This window comes from Scyliorhinus torazame, chromosome 7, assembly GCF_047496885.1.
Source record: "Scyliorhinus torazame isolate Kashiwa2021f chromosome 7, sScyTor2.1, whole genome shotgun sequence".
NCBI classification, from domain to species: domain Eukaryota; kingdom Metazoa; phylum Chordata; class Chondrichthyes; order Carcharhiniformes; family Scyliorhinidae; genus Scyliorhinus; species Scyliorhinus torazame.
Genome location: NC_092713.1, coordinates 21,496,479 through 21,512,065, shown reverse-complemented (window position 1 = coordinate 21,512,065; position 15,587 = coordinate 21,496,479). Strand labels below are relative to the sequence as shown.

Sequence of the window (15,587 nt, the reverse complement as noted above, 5' to 3'; positions counted from 1 at the left end):
CTTTGGAGTATGGGAGGAACCCGAAGCACTGGAAGGAAACCCACACGGACATGGGAAAAGATGCAAACTCCACACAGCCAGTCACACGAGGTCAGAATCGAACCTGGGTCCCGGGGGCTGTAAGGCAGCAGTGCTAACCACTGTGCCAGTTCCTCATCATTGCGACGGACATCAGTTTTAAATTCCATTAAAAAAAATTTTTTTTTATTGAATTCAAATTTTCATATTGCCTGGATTATCTGGGCCTCTGAATTACTAGTCCAGTAACATAGCCAGTATACTCCCGTAACATTTGCACAGATGCAAGTTTGTTTCCCCCTCAATGTGGTCGGGGGCAGATCAACAGATGTGCCACCGACTGTCAGCAAGGGGCAGGCTTCAAGGCAAAACTTGACCCTATCTTCAATACACATGCAATTTTCAGACACTGAATGGCAACCGGGATTGGGAGAATTATTCTAATTTTCCTCTTTAGCCCTGAGATAGCGTTCCCTTACTGCCAATCAGCTGAGAGAAGCTGAAATATGCAGGGCAGCATGTGGATCAATGCCAAGACCTTCCTGGTCTCTGTTCCTCAGTGCAGATTTTACCAACCAAAGCTCCCAAGCTAGAACAAGCACATTAAAAAGTGCTTGAGAAGCACCCCATTTTATTTTTGTTTTTAAACTCTAAATGGAAAACATTCAAGAGTAGAAGCAGCAGGCTGCAATCGTTGGAGAGAAGAGCCTGGGGGACTGCTGGGCAACCACAGAGGGGGCAGCTGGGGTAAAACAGTCAGTGTCTGACATATAACTGCTTTTACAATGCTGCCTAATCTACCAGAAGGACGTACCTGCCATTAACAATGGCAGGACTCAACATGCCTTCAAAACTGAATCACAGTTCTAGCTCAAAGTTCACTCCCTCAAGCTGGGCTCCATTGACAGCGAGCCAATTTGGAAATTGCTAACTGAAGTCACGTAATGATGAACAGAAAACAGATGTTAGAACTACTGGGTAGACAGAGATGTTTGGCCAGAACACTGCTCTCGTGGCAGTTTTGCCAAGAAGAGGTAGGTGTGTAGGTGTGCGTGGTGGTACCCATTGCCACCCTGAAGTGAGCCACTGTGTTTTCTTCTTATGGGGACACCAAATTGAAATATGTCTTGAAGTAGGTCAGAAAATATAACTGCCGAGTAGAATTGCCAACAAAACTCTTTATTTTGGCTCAGGAAGCAGGAGCTTTAGTATGGTCTACTGTGAAATAATAAATGTTTCAACAAAGACTGAAAATGTAGACAGTGACACTGAAAATGCAGATAGATACGACAGGTCCTGCCTTTGACCCTGATGATGAAATATTCAAAGTATTAACAGCGGGGAAATAAGTGTAAGATGTTGATTTTGATCCTGAGGACTTTGAGACTAAAGATGCAGAGAATGATCAGTAAAAATCATTTGGTAAAAGTTGTAAAGCTAATTAAACTAAATTCAAGCCAAATGAAGCAAATGAAAATTAATTCATTGTGAAAAGGAATACTTTTTGTCAAGTAATGTTTTGAGTATCATAATTGGGAGTTTATATATTTGTGTTTCAAGCTTGTGACGGTAAATTTGTTAGTTAAAATAATTGCAAAAACAAGGTAATTAATCACAGAAAATACAGAGTAGAAGAGGCCCTTTGGCCCACCGAGTCTGCACCGACGCATGAAAATCACCTGACCTGTCTGCCTAATCCCATTTGCCAGCACTTGGCCCATCGCCTTGAATGTTATGATGTGCCAAGTGCTCATCCAGGTACTTTTTAACGGATGTGAGGCAACCCGCCTCTACCACCCTCCCAGGCAGTGCATTGTAGACCGTCCCCACCCTCTGGGTAAAAATGTTTTTCCTCAAATCCCCCCTAAACCTCCTGCCCCTCACCTTGAACTGGTGTCCCCTCGTAACTGACCCCTCAACTAAGGGGAACAGCTGCTCCCTATCCACGCCCCTCATAATCTTCCTACACCTCGATCAGTCGCCCCTCAGTCTTCTCTGCTCCAGCGAAAACAACCCAAGCCTATCCAACCTCTCTTCACAACTTAAGTATTCCATCCCAGGCAACATCCTGGTGAATCGCCTCTGCACCCTCTCCAGTGCAATCACATCCTTCATATAATGTGGCAGCCAGAATTGCACACAGTACTCCAGCTGTGGCCTTACCAATGCTCGATACAACTCCAACATGACCTCCCTGCTTTTGTAATTTATGCCCCGACTGATAAAGACAGAGGTCTTTTTCTGACAAGTGGATTGTTGAATGCAATCTATCGGATGTTCCGTTCGTATATGCCTGTAGGGCGAATATCTCATAGCTTATTAGTTCACACAAACATCTCATCTTATTTTTAAGATCTTACTTTTAACTTTTATCCCTCTACTTCCCAGACACAGGACAGGTAGCCCAGCTTGTCTTCAAATAAAATTGACTCTCCTGATGTCACATCCCTTCTGAAGGAATACCTTAATGCCCGAAACTTTATGGAATAACCCTTCACTGACTGAAGCAAAATACTCTCTGCAAAAAGGAACTGCTCATATTCTTGATTCAAAGCAAAGTGAAGCGCTGAAAGTTTCAAGTTGAGAAGCTGAGATCCCAAAACATGGCCTGGACTACAGATGCAGTTGAACAGGCAGAATGGGTGGTCTTTTCCCACTCCAAGAGCTTCATGTTTCATCCTGCTCGAATCCAATATATTTTGTAGTGAGAATGGAAAGTTTACCTGTTCTTCTACACTCCACAGCTGGTTAAATGTTTCTGACTTGGAGTCATCACAGATCCTTCCTCTTATTACCTGAAAGGGTGGACGTAAAATTAAAATCAGACACCACTTCTGTTTTTCCAGAAAAAAGCATTGAAAATGACCACTGTCAAGGTTGAATTAGTAAAGGCACAATATTCAATTTGAGGTGTGACAAGTTATTCCCAAAAAGAATTCCCCCCCCCCCCCCACTAACTTAATGAAGCCAAGTTTTCAGCTTCTAGATTTTCAGGACACAAGTTATTTCGAACAACATATGCCACACCTGTAGGAAAAATGAATTTTTTTCTACATTATACAACAAAAGAAATGTCCAAAGCAACAACAATTTGTATTTACAAAAAGTGCTTTTAAAATTGTTAAACATCCCGAGATGCCTCACAAAAGTGTATCTAAAATTTGATACTGAGTCACAGATGATGTTGGGGGAGCTGACCAAATTTGGGGGTTTTAAAAAGCATCTCAAAAGGAGTGTTTTAAGGTCGTAATTTTACAGCACAGATCCTGGAGATGATGGCATGACCATTATTGTAGAGCAACAAGACTCGGGGGGGGGGGGGGGGGGGGGTTACCCAAGAGGCTAGATTTGGAGGAATTGAGGCACAAACAATGATAACAAAACTGTGCAAGATTTTATTTTTCACTGCTCAGTTCCAAAATTTATTAGGGTGTTGCCAGAATCTGCCAGTGCACGACAAGCACATGGAAATCAGGTCACCGAATAATTCACAATTTTGATCATACATAAGAAATGATAACTTTACTAAATAGTAGAGAAATGCAATTGACAGAATATCCCCAACTTTTCTAAAGGTATTTTCACTTGAGTCATGAAGCACAATTGAAAGGTTTTTTCTATACAAGAAAGGCTTGATGAGAACCTGGAAGCAACTGTCTCAGTCGCAAGGACGGCCCTAATCTCACAGAATCCCTGTAGTGCAGAAGGAGGCCATTCGGCCCATCGGGTTTGCACCGGCCCTTGGAAAGAGCACCCTACTTAAGTCCACGCCTCCACCTAATCCCTGTAACCCAACCTTACCTTTTGGATACTTAAGGGGTAATTTAGCAAGGCCAATCAACCTAACCTGCATATGTTTGGAATGTGGGAGGAAACCCGCGCAGACAAGGGAAGAAACTGCAAACTCCACAAAGACAGTCACCCAAGGCCAGAATTGAAGCTGGGTCCCTGGTACCGTGAGGCAGCCATGCTAACCACTATGTCACCATGCCGCTCCACGTCTCATCAGGAGAAAAGTGGATAACAGATGGTGGTGCAGACTAGCAATCAATAGCTTAGAATATACATTTATTTCTGAAGACAAGAAATGGTCTCCACAGTGTGAGCCATGGCTCAGTTAGTATCCAGTGAGTCAGTAGGTCTGGAGTTCAAGCTTCAGTCCCCTGATTTGAGCACATCTTCTCGCCTGGCATTCTTTTTTAAAAAATACGTTTTATTGAAATTTTTTTCCCAAACAACAATTTTTCCCCTCTTACAAAGCAAACGCAACAATAACAATACAGAAAATGTTAACAATACACAAGTAACAAAACCCCTTTATCTTTGACCTAAACTAAACTAACCCCCCCCTCCCCCCCCCCCCCCCCCCCCCCACCCCCCATCCCCCTGGGTTGCTGCTGCTGGTCGTCTGTCTTCCCTCTAACGTTCCCCTAGGTAGTCGAGAAATGGCTGCCACCGCCTGGTGAACCCTTGAGCCGATCCTCTCAGGGCAAACTTTATCTGCTCCAGTTTAATGAACCCCGCCATATCATTTACCCAGGCCTCCAGTCCGGGGGGTTTCACCTCCTTCCACATGAGTAGGATCCTGCGCCGGGCTACTAGGGACGCAAATGCCACAACGTCAGCCTCTTTCGCCTCCTGCACTCCCGGCTCTTCCGCAACTCCAAATAGAGCTAACCCCCAGCCTGGTTTGACCCGGGCCTTCACCACCCACGAAATCACTCCCGTCACTCCCTTCCAATACCCTTCCAGTGCCGGGCATGCCCAAAACATATGTGCGTGGTTTGCCGGGCTCCTGCCACACCTCCCACATTTGTCCTCCACTCCAAAGAACCTGCTCAATCTTGCTCCCGTTATGTGTGCTCTATGTAGCACCTTAAATTGAATCAGGCTAAGCCTGGCGCATGAGGAAGAGGAATTTACCCTGCTTAGGGCATCAGCCCACATACCCTCCTCTATCTCTCGCCTGGCATTCTGAGTGTGCTGCACTACTGGAGGGACCATCTTTCAGATGAGGAAGAGCAACACAAAAGTTGTCCGCTGTGTACCGGCCAACATCAACCTCTCAATGGAGGAGGTGGTGGACCCGGACCCTTTGGTGGCGATACTTGGGGGTTTCAGAGGAGCCGGAGCTCATGGAGAGAAGGAAGACCGATGCCCTGGCCTTCGCCTCTCTGATTGCACGGCGGCGAATTTTACTGGAGTATCGGTCGGCATCGCCACCGGGGTAGCGGCTTGGTTGGGTGACCTGTGGTTGGAGAAGTGGGGCTGTGCAGGGGGTTTGAAAATTGTTGGCTCATTAACTGTAAAACACTTCGAGATGGTCAGAGATCTTGAGATGTCACACAACGCTCTCTCTTGCTCTACAAAAGATAAACAGCAGAGATTTTCTCAGGCCCTGTCTCCTTTTAACGGTGAAAGCGTGGCTCCCTTTTAGAATAAAGTGTATCTTTACATAAAATGGAATATTTCCCATTTCCTTAACTGAAGTTGTCTTTCCAGCATATCCGAAGGCCAACAGGAATTACAGCCTCCAAGATTTAGACACACTATTTTGAAACCAAAACCGAAGATCTAACCTAAATGGCATTGTAAATTCTCTCGGAAGCATTCCCACAGATAGCTACTCCTGTAAGGCGAACGTGGAACTCAATTTGAAGTTCATGCTTGCTGATCCTAGCACTAACCTCCTTGTGTGTCCTGCTTACAAATAGAAGACAGGGATAGCTAGCCCATACAGCAAAATGAAACAGGCTTTAATCCAGTTTTCAGGTCAGCATTGTAGATGATGCTATATTGGATGACCAGCCACTACTAATGGTGAGCTAACGATGTGTTCAATTCTGATCGCCACACTGCCAGAAGGATGTGGAGGCTTTGGAGAAGGTGCAGAAGAGATTTACCAGGACGTTGCCTGGTATGGAGGGCATTAGCTATGAGGAGAGGTTGAATAAACTCGGTTTGTTCTCACTGGAACGACGGAGGTCGAGGGGCGACCTGATAGAGGTCGACAAAATTATGAGGGGCATAGACAGAGTGGATAGTCAGAGGCTTTTTCCCAGCGTAGAGGGGTCAATTACTAGGAAGTATAGGTTTAAGGTGTGAGAGGCAAGGTTTAGAGGAGATGTACAAGGCAAGTTTTTTTTTTTTTTTTTTTTTTTTTTACACAGAGGGTAGTGGGTGCCTGGAACTCGCTGCCGGGGGAGGTGGTGGAAGCAGAGACGATAGTGACATTTAAGGGGCGTCTTGACAAATACATGAATAGGATGGGAATAGAGGGATAAGGACCCCGGAAGTGGAGAAGATTTTAGTTTAGACGGGCAGCATGGTCGGCGCAAGCTTGGAGGGCCGAAGGGCCTGTTCTGTGCTGTACTTTTCTTTGTTCTTTCATGGAAATGAAGAGGGTTGTTGGTTACAATCAGCAGATGGAGCACTGCAGTGGCATAAGACAGCACTGCGCACCTGATTGGCGAGTAACATTTCTGTGTGGAATTAAATTATTTTCTCGCATATGAACACATAGCTTATGGAGATACATCTTGGGACAATTGTGTGAATAATTAGTATTCATTGCAGTGAGCGCATGGGTTGCGACAGACAGGAATATACAGATGGGGACAATGAGAATAATGTGTGAATACTTTCAAACACTTTCACTGCCAAAAACTTTGTTGGGACTACCAAAATCTGAAGTTAACAATTATGATCACTGCTCAATATCCATGACTCCATTTAAATTATTTTTATTTTTAAAAATATGTTCATTCAACGTTTTTCCAACAAATATTTTCAACCAATTAAACCCCACCCCCGTAACAGAAAAGAAAAAGAGAAAACAACAGATCATAAACATATCAATCAAACATAATACAGAACTCATACAATGGGTTTCTCCCGCACATATTAACCCTCCCATATGCTTTTTTTTGTTTAATACAAGTACCCCGGGACACAGTCCTCAATTCACATAGCCAGCACTTTTGCCAGCAACTTAGCATCCACATCGAGGAGCGAAATCGGCCTATACGACCCACATTGCAGTGGGTCCTTGTCCCGCTTCAGGATCAGAGAAATCAGCGCCCCGGACATTGTCGGGGGCAGGGTCCCCCCCCTCCCTTGCCTCATTGAAAGTCCTCACTAGCAACGGGGCTAACAGGTCTGCATACTTCCTGTAAAACTCAACCGGGTACCCACCTGGCCCCGGGGCCTTCCCCACCTGCATGCTCCCCAGTCCTTTAACCAGCTCCTTCAACCCAATTGGCACCCCCAAACCAGCCACCTCCTGCTCCTCCACCCTCAGGAACCTCAGTTGATCTAGAAATCGTCGTATCCCCTCTTCCCCCGCTGGGGGCTGAGATCTGTACAGCTCCTCATAAAAGACCTTAAATGCCTCATTCACGTTCACCGCACTCCGCACCAAACTTCCCCTGCTTTCCTTGACTCCACCTATCTCCCTCTCTGCCATCCTCTTACGGAGCTGATGTGCCAGCATCCGGCTCGCCTTCCCCCCCCATACTCTTACGTCGCCCCCCCCGTGCTTTCCTCCACTGTGCCTCTGCCTTCCCTGTGGTCAACAGGTCGAATTCCGTCTGGAGACTTTGCCGCTCCCCAAGTAGTCCCTCCTCGGGGGCCTCTGCATATCTCCTGTCCACCCTTAGGATCTCCCCCACTAACCTCTCCCTTTCCCTGCCCTCTCTCTTCTCCCTGTGAGCCCTGATGGAGATTAACTCTCCCCTGACCACTGCCTTCAGCACCTCCCATACTACCCCCACCTGCACCTCCCCGTTGTCGTTGGCCTCCAAATACCTTTCAATGCACCCCCGCACCCTCCCGCACACCTCCTCATCCGCCAGTAATCCCACATCCAGACACCACAGTGGGCGTTGGTCCCTCTCCTCTCCTAACTCCAGCTCCACCCAGTGCGGGCCGTGGTCCGAGATGGCTATGGCCGAGTACTCCATTCCCTCCACTTTCGGGATCAGCGTCCTACTCAAAACAAAAAAATCTATCCGGGAGTAGGCTCTGTGTACGTGAGAAAAAAAAAGAAAATTCCCTGGCCAAGGGCCTAGCAAATCTCCACGGATCTACTCCCCCCATCTGGTCCATAAACCCCCTAAGCACCTTGGCCGCAGCTGGCCTCTTCCCCGTCCTAGATCTGGAGCGATCTAATGCTGGGTCCAACACCGTGTTGAAATCCCCCCCCCCATTATCAAGCTTCCTGCCTCCAGATCCGGAATCTGTCCCAACATGCGCTTCATAAATCCAGCATCATCCCAATTCGGGGCGTATACGTTTACCAATACCACCCACGCCCCCTGCAACCTACCGCTCACCATCACGTATCGACCTCCATTGTCCACTACAATATTCTCGGCCTCAAACGACACCCACTTCCCCACCAGTATTGCCACCCCTCTGTTCTTTGCATCCAGCCCCGAATGGAATACCTGTCCTACCCATCCCTTTCTTAACCTGACTTGATCCGCCACCTTCAAATGTGTCTCCTGAAGCATGACCACGTCTGCCTTCAGTCCCTTTAGGTGCGCGAACACTCGGGCCCTCTTAACCCCCCAATCCGGCTGATAACTTGGAATGTGAGGGGCCTGAATGGGCTGGTTAAGAGGCCCCCCCGACTAGCCATCTCCTTTTCTAGGGATGTCCCGTGCCCGCGCCTCCCGCACTCTCCAGTCCCCCAGACGGGGGACCCCCGTCCCGACCACCGCTTCGGTTTCCAGTTCCCCATCGGCCAATGCAGCAGCAACCCTATTGCCCCCCCCTTCCCCCGCTAGATACGTATCTAGCTCTTTTGCTCCCCCCATAACACTCCCGTAAGTCAGCCCCCCCCCCCGCCCGTGTGGGAATCCCCCCTCCCCCTCCTCCCCAGCAATTAGTGTGCGCTCCTCCACCCCCCCCCACCCAAACCCCCGTCCTTCTCTAGCGCGGGAAAAAGCCCGCGCTTTCCTGAGCCGGCCCCGCCCCCTCTGGCGCTGCTCCTGTTGCGGCCTTATCCCAATTCCTCCATCCCCGGGCCTCCCCTCCCTCCAGTACCAGCGCCCACACTCTCTCAGTCTCCCCATCAGATCTCTTCCCCCCCCCATCCCCATCCCCATCCATCACCCAACCCGTGGAACATTCCCTACGCATAGTTAAAACCCTGTATATCCCCCCACAACCACAAACCCTCAGTTTGAGTCCAACTTTTCAGCTTGTATAAAGGTCCAAGCCTCCTCAGGCGTTTCGAAGTAGTGGTGTCGATCCTTAAATGTGACTCACAATCGCGCTGGCTGCAGCATTCCGAACCTCACCCCCTTCCGATGGAGCACCGCCTTGGCCCGATTAAAACCAGCTCTCTTTGCACCTCCGCACTCCAGTCCTGATAGATTCGGATCTCCGTATTCTCCCACCTGCTGCTCCGCTCTTTCTTGGCCCATCTCAAAACACACTCTCCACAAAACGGTGAAACCTCACCACCACCGCCCTTGGCAGCTCGTTGGCCTTGAGTCTCCTCGCCAGGACCCGATGAGCCCCTTCTAGCTCCAGGGGACTCGGAAAGGCCTCCGCCCCCATCAGCGAGTTGAGCATCATGCTCACATATGCCCCGGCATCGGCCCCCTCCACTCCTTCAGGGAGACCCAGAATGCGAAGATTCTTCCTCCTCGACCTGTTCTCCAGGTCCTCGAATCTTTCCGCCCACCTCTTGTGCAGCGCCTCGTGTGCCTCCATCTTCACCGCCAGGCCCAAGATCTCATCCTCGTTCTCCGAGGCTTTTTCCCGCACCTCCTGGATCGCCGCCCCTTGGGCCTTCTGGGTCTCCACTAACTCCTCGATCGTCATCAGAATTGGCGCCAGCACCTCCTTCTTCAGCTCCTCAAAGCAGTGCCTGAGAAACTCCTGATGCTCCTGCACCCATGCCGCTTGATCTCCGCCCGCCGCCATCTTGTTTTTTCTCCCTCGCACTTTTCGCTGCTTCAAAAACACTTTTTTGACCGCTCCACTCCTGGTCCAATCCATATACTATGGAGGGGGGACTTTGCTCACCTTCCCATACTGGAAGTCGTCGGAAAAATTGCCGTTGGGGCTCCTCTGGTGAGCCCAAAAGTCCGTTTTAGCGGGAGCCGCCGAATGTGCGACTTAGCTCCGCATAGCCACAACCGGAAGTCTCCTCCATGCAAATAATTTACAGGTGCAGAGACACATTACTCCATACAGATGTCGGGGCGGCATGGTGGTTCAGTGGTTAACACAGCTGCCTCACAGCACTGAGGACCCGGGTTCGGGCCCGGCCCTGGGTCACTGTCCATGTGGCGTTTGCACATTCTCCCTGTGTCTGCATGGGTCTCACAACCCCAAGGTGTGCAGGCTAGGTGGATTGGCCATGCTAAAGTGCCCCTTAATTGGAAAAAAAAAGAATCGGGTACTCTAAATTTTCTTTTTTAAACTCCATACAGATGCCAATTCAAGCCTGATCTTGCTTCATGTCCCTGAAGCATTTGCTCATGTGGTGCAAGGGGCCTGCTTCTGTTATGTAAATTCTAAGTAATATTACAAAAATAGGAATATGGAAAACAAATGTTTAAAATCAAGGAATCTCAATCTGCATTATTTAATGCACATCAGTGCTTCAGTAGCTTATTTTAGCCTCTTTTTTTGAGTGATCTTAGCCTTCATAATATGCTCCCATTTCAAGCACCTGGTTGCTGGTTAGACAGTACAATTCCCTGTGCTTTGCTCCAACAATGGGTAAGATTTCAGATGTGCAATAGGTACAGTGACAATGCACATCCTTTCTTTATAACCCGCTTACAATTTTGCTCTATCAAGAATGCAAGAGGAAATCTTAGCTCAATCTCCCTTCACTCCTACTGAACCATTTAATGCCAAAATAGGGTAGTTTTCTCACTGCGGGTCAACATCTGGGAATGAGAGCTCCCAAGCACATTTCAATATGAGATGAATCTACTTATGAACATGCTCAGGTCAACTTTAAGATTGCTCCCCATGAGCAGGAGGAAATCATTCCCATCTGTCATGTCATTGCTTTAGCCAGATCACCTCTGATTTGACATTAACAGAACGTATCTGATAAGCACATCATTGCTCATGCCCCAACACAGCAGCTGTCTAGTTAAGCAGAGTGAAGGAAATTTGCCAATTGTCCTTCTAGATTGGCATCCTTTTTCCTAAAAATGACATTGCAGGACCGAGGGGCGCATACAGTGCTGTAAAATTGTAGTACGGCCGAAAAGCAAATTTCCTCGTCACTGATTTAATGAGAGGAATTAAGTATGAACTCAAGAGACAATGTTCAATCGAATGTCAAATCAAGACTCTCAGTCAATTTAGGCCTTAATACCCGACTTATGCTACGCGAGTTTAGTGCTGGTGTGAGCCTGAAGCCACTTTGTACTAACTTTAAACTTGCATCTTTAAAAACATTTTTCATGATAGTGTTGATTAAGATATTGCATCAAATTCATTCATTTTCACCATTTCCCTGGAAGCATTTTCTCACCTGCGCACGGCTGTTTAGCATTACTTCGGGGGCATCGCTTGAAGGCAACATTGAAGTGTAAAAAGAGGAAGATGATGACTCCGCATCCTTCTTGGAATCCATGGGACTTTTTGGTCTCACAGGCAAACCTAGCCCAGCCGAGAAAACTTTCAGATATTAAACAAAATTTGAGGAGCTCCAAATAAAACAAAATGCAATTTCTAAAAAAGGACTAAACTTATACTTGCAAAAGGAAACATCTGCTCCTCGAACATAACAAAACACCCCAGTGCGTTTCATAGGGACACTCTAAAACCAGATCTGATGCTTAGCCACGTGAGGAAATCTTAGGGCAGATGACCAAAAGCTTGATAAAAGAGGTAGGTTTAAACAGCGTTTTCCAGGGGGCATGTGAGATAAAGTGGTTTAGGGAGAGGGAATTGCACAGCCAGTGTTGGTGGGTTAGCACCAGGGGTGACTGGTGTGAGTAAGACCATGAGCAGCAGAGGTTTGGATGAGCTGAAGTTTATGGAGGGTAGAATGTGGGCGACCAGCCACGAGTGGGCGAGAATAGTCAGGTCTAACGGTAACAAAGGCACAGATGCGGATTTCAGCAGAAGCGGCACATGGTCAGACAATGTTATGAGGCGGCCTTACTATTGGTGCGGGTAACTGGTCACAAGTTCATCTTGGGAGTCAAAAGTCATGCCACGGTTGCAAGTCATAGAATCCCGACAGTGCAGGAGGCCATTCATCCAATTGAGTCTGTACCAACCCTCCAAAAGAGCACTCAACCGTGGCCCATTCCCCTGCCCATCCCCATAACCCCACCTAACCTGCACATCTTTGGACATTAGGGGCAATCTTTAACATGGCCGATCAACTTAACTGCACATTTTTGGTCTGTGGGGGGGAGAACCGGAGCCCCTGGGAGGAACCCCATGCAGACTGGGAGAAGTGCAAACTCCACACAGGCCGGAATCGAACCCGGGTCCCTGGCGCTGTGAGCAGCAGTACTAACCACTATGCCGCTGTTGGATTCAGCCTCAGACCGTTGTCAGGGAGTGGGATGGAGTTGGCAGCTAAGGAGTGGAGTTTGTGGCAGAGACCGAAAACAATGTACAGTGTTTTCCCAATATTTAGTTGAAGGAAATTTCTCAATAGCTTTTATTTATCAACGTCAAGATCCGAAGAACTGTCATGGCAAACTGAATAAAGAACAAATTATAGAGACAAACAAGTACCTTTGTCAAAGACGAGTTTTAACCTCCGTGTGTTGTGTTTCTTATTTCTGTATTCTTTCTCAAAATTTCCTAGCCCAGACGTATAATGGTCCCACGGGATCGGAGGCAGCTGAACCACTCTTTGCGGGCATGGAAAACCCATGTCAACCTGTATTACAGGCCAATTTAAAGCATTTAAAAAATCCATCCACATTCAGTGTATCAGATTTTCTTTCCAATAGCTCTTTGTCAAACAAGTGCTCAGAAAAAGTGATGGAGATTATGAGTAGGTAGAGAGAAACTGTTCCCACTGGAAGAAGGGTCAATAACCACAGATCACAGATTTTAAGATAATTGGCAAAACGAATCAGAGGAGAAGTGCAATTTTTAAACAATCTTACACAGCCAGTTACTGTCTGGAATGCACCGCCTGGGAGGGTGATGGAAGCAGATTCAACTGAGCTTCTAAAAGGGAATTGGATACCTACTTGGAATAGAAAATTGGAAAACAGGGAAATGGGACTAAAGAGTCGGCAAAGACACGATGGGCCAAACGGCCTTCCGTGCCATATTCTATGAAAATTATTTAGCAAATTTAATTCTCCATTTCAGACTGCTGTTAACATCTCCCAGAAATTTCTTAAAAGGCTGAACTCTAGATCCGACCACGTATTCCTCCACCCATTTGCAGGGCAGGTTTCTCCAGCTCTTGATCACTTGTCTGATACTGCAGTGCAGTTCAGTCAAGCTGCTTCATTCAGCCGCGACAAAGTGGGTCAAAGGAGGCAATAGTCATGGGTCTGCAGAGGGAAATGTTTATGCTGTCACTGGATTGCTTCGACCATGAAACAGCACCAACTCTACAAAGTCCCACTGGACCCATCTCATCTCCACATACAGGAGACAGCTAAAGAATGAAAAATGAATGAAAATCGCTTATTGTCACAAGTAGGCTTCAAATGGAGTTACTGTGAAAAGCCCCTAGTCGCCACATTCCGGCGCCTGTTCGGGAAGGCTGGTACGGGAATTGAACCGTGCTGCTGGCCTGCCTTGGTCTGCTTTCAAAGCCAGCGATTTAGCCCTGTGCTAAACCAGCCCCTGTATTTAGACTGTATTTAGGTAGGTATACTGGATCTAATGGTTATGATACTGGACTACTCAGAGGGGCATCTGCACAACTGAATTCAATAAATCAGCACCAGAAAATGGCCATTAAAAGCGGTCTTAAAAGCTCGAATAGTTTGGTAAAGCCTTCAATAGTTAAAACCCATCAGCCCTAACCTTGGTCTTGCTCCAGTTTTATTGTGTGGTGTCTCTTAATATCCTCATGTTAATTATGAATGGGTAATAAATATTGCCTTGCTGGTATTGCCTATATTCCGAAATCTCAGGTAAAGAGAGCCCTTCTGCCCATTTGATCTCAGGTGACCTTTCACATCACAGCTTTGGTATCTGATCAACAATTCATCTGTATTTCTGACAATGAGGTATTTGCTCATCCCTGCAATCTAGTTTATGCATTCGGTCCTGGGGTGGTGGAGTCTAAAAAAGGACTTCGCTCAATCCACCTACAGATCACACACTCCACCAAGTCATAAAGTTTTACACTCGTAAGGTAGCCCTTCTTTATTCCCATGTTAATCATTTTTAAGTATCTTGGGCAAATCCAATACATTGGATTTGTAATTATCTAAATAACTTGATTTATATCACCATGTGGGATTTTAGTGAAAAACAGATAAAAATACACAGACAAAAACAGTGAGTAAAATGATCCATAACATTCTCTAATGAATTACAGAACACACTTATTAAAGGCTCGTTAATGACCTACCTTTTGTTGGAGATTTTCCACAAACGCAATGGGTTCCTTCATCCCTTCTTTCTGATGTCTGCTCAAACGTTCCAAGTCTTGGATAGCCTGGGCCCGTTGGGCTTCCAGCACAGCAATGGTCTGTAGCAGCCTCTGGTAACTGAGTAAAAGATAATACGGGCTGCATCAAGTTATTCTGAACAAACCATGAGTTATATGTGTAGAAACTTAAAATGAGCAGAGGGGGGGGGGGGGGGGGAAAGAGAGAATTTGGCAAGGCCTCAAAATTAAGGTTACAAATTAAAGAGTGACACAGCACAGAAGACCATTCGCCCCCATTATGCCTATATCGACTCTTTTCCCAAGCTACCCAATTAGTCCCTGCTCTTTCTCCACAGCCATGCAAATATATTTCCTTCAAGTATTTATCGAACCCCCTTTGGAACCTGCTTCCCCCATCCTTTCAGACAGCACACCCACAACAACTCACTGTGAAAAGGTTTCTTCATACTGCCTTTGGTTCTATCACTGATTGACCAAAATGATGTCCTTTTGGGCTACTAACCCTTCCGGCCCTGTAAAGGTTCTATTTATTAACTTTATCAAAACAATTCACTATTTTCAACACCTCTTAGCCGTCCCTGCTCCAAGAAGAATAACCTCAGCTTCTCAAGTCACATTACAGGTCTGAAGTCCGTCATCCCCTGTACCATTCTAGTAAGTCCCATCTGCACGCTCACCCTTCCACAAGTGTGGTATCCAGGAGTAAATGCAATACTTCAGCTGAGGCCTTATCAGTGTTTTATAAAGGCTCAACATAACGTTCTTGACTTTGTGCTCCAGGCTTCTATTTATAAAGCCAAGGATACCATGGGCGTCATTCTCCGACCCCCCGCCGGGTCGGAGAATGGCCGTAGGCCGCCGTGAATCCTGCCCCCGCCCCCGCCGAAGTCTCCGGTACTGGAGATTGGGCGGGGGCGGGAATCGGGCCGCGCCGGTTGGCGGGACCCCCCGCTGGATTCTCCGGCCTGGATGGGTCGAA

General features: G+C 47.1%; 1 protein-coding gene across 5 annotated transcripts in view; it reads right to left on the bottom strand.

The window, feature by feature from the left end:
- zzz3 (zinc finger, ZZ-type containing 3) overlaps positions 1-15,587 on the bottom strand; it is a 167,523-nt gene that overhangs the window by 49,981 nt on the left and 101,955 nt on the right. For 4 of the 5 annotated variants that reach the window (XM_072510410.1, XM_072510411.1, XM_072510409.1 and 1 more), the window contains 4 exons: positions 14,567-14,705; positions 12,754-12,901; positions 11,531-11,676; positions 2,742-2,813 (listed from right to left, as the gene is read on the bottom strand). In XM_072510410.1, coding sequence (XP_072366511.1) covers positions 2,742-2,813; positions 11,531-11,676; positions 12,754-12,901; positions 14,567-14,705 — 505 coding nt within the window. The remainder of the gene's footprint in view (positions 1-2,741; positions 2,814-11,530; positions 11,677-12,753; positions 12,902-14,566; positions 14,706-15,587) is intronic. The other variant, XM_072510413.1, reaches the window with a different exon arrangement.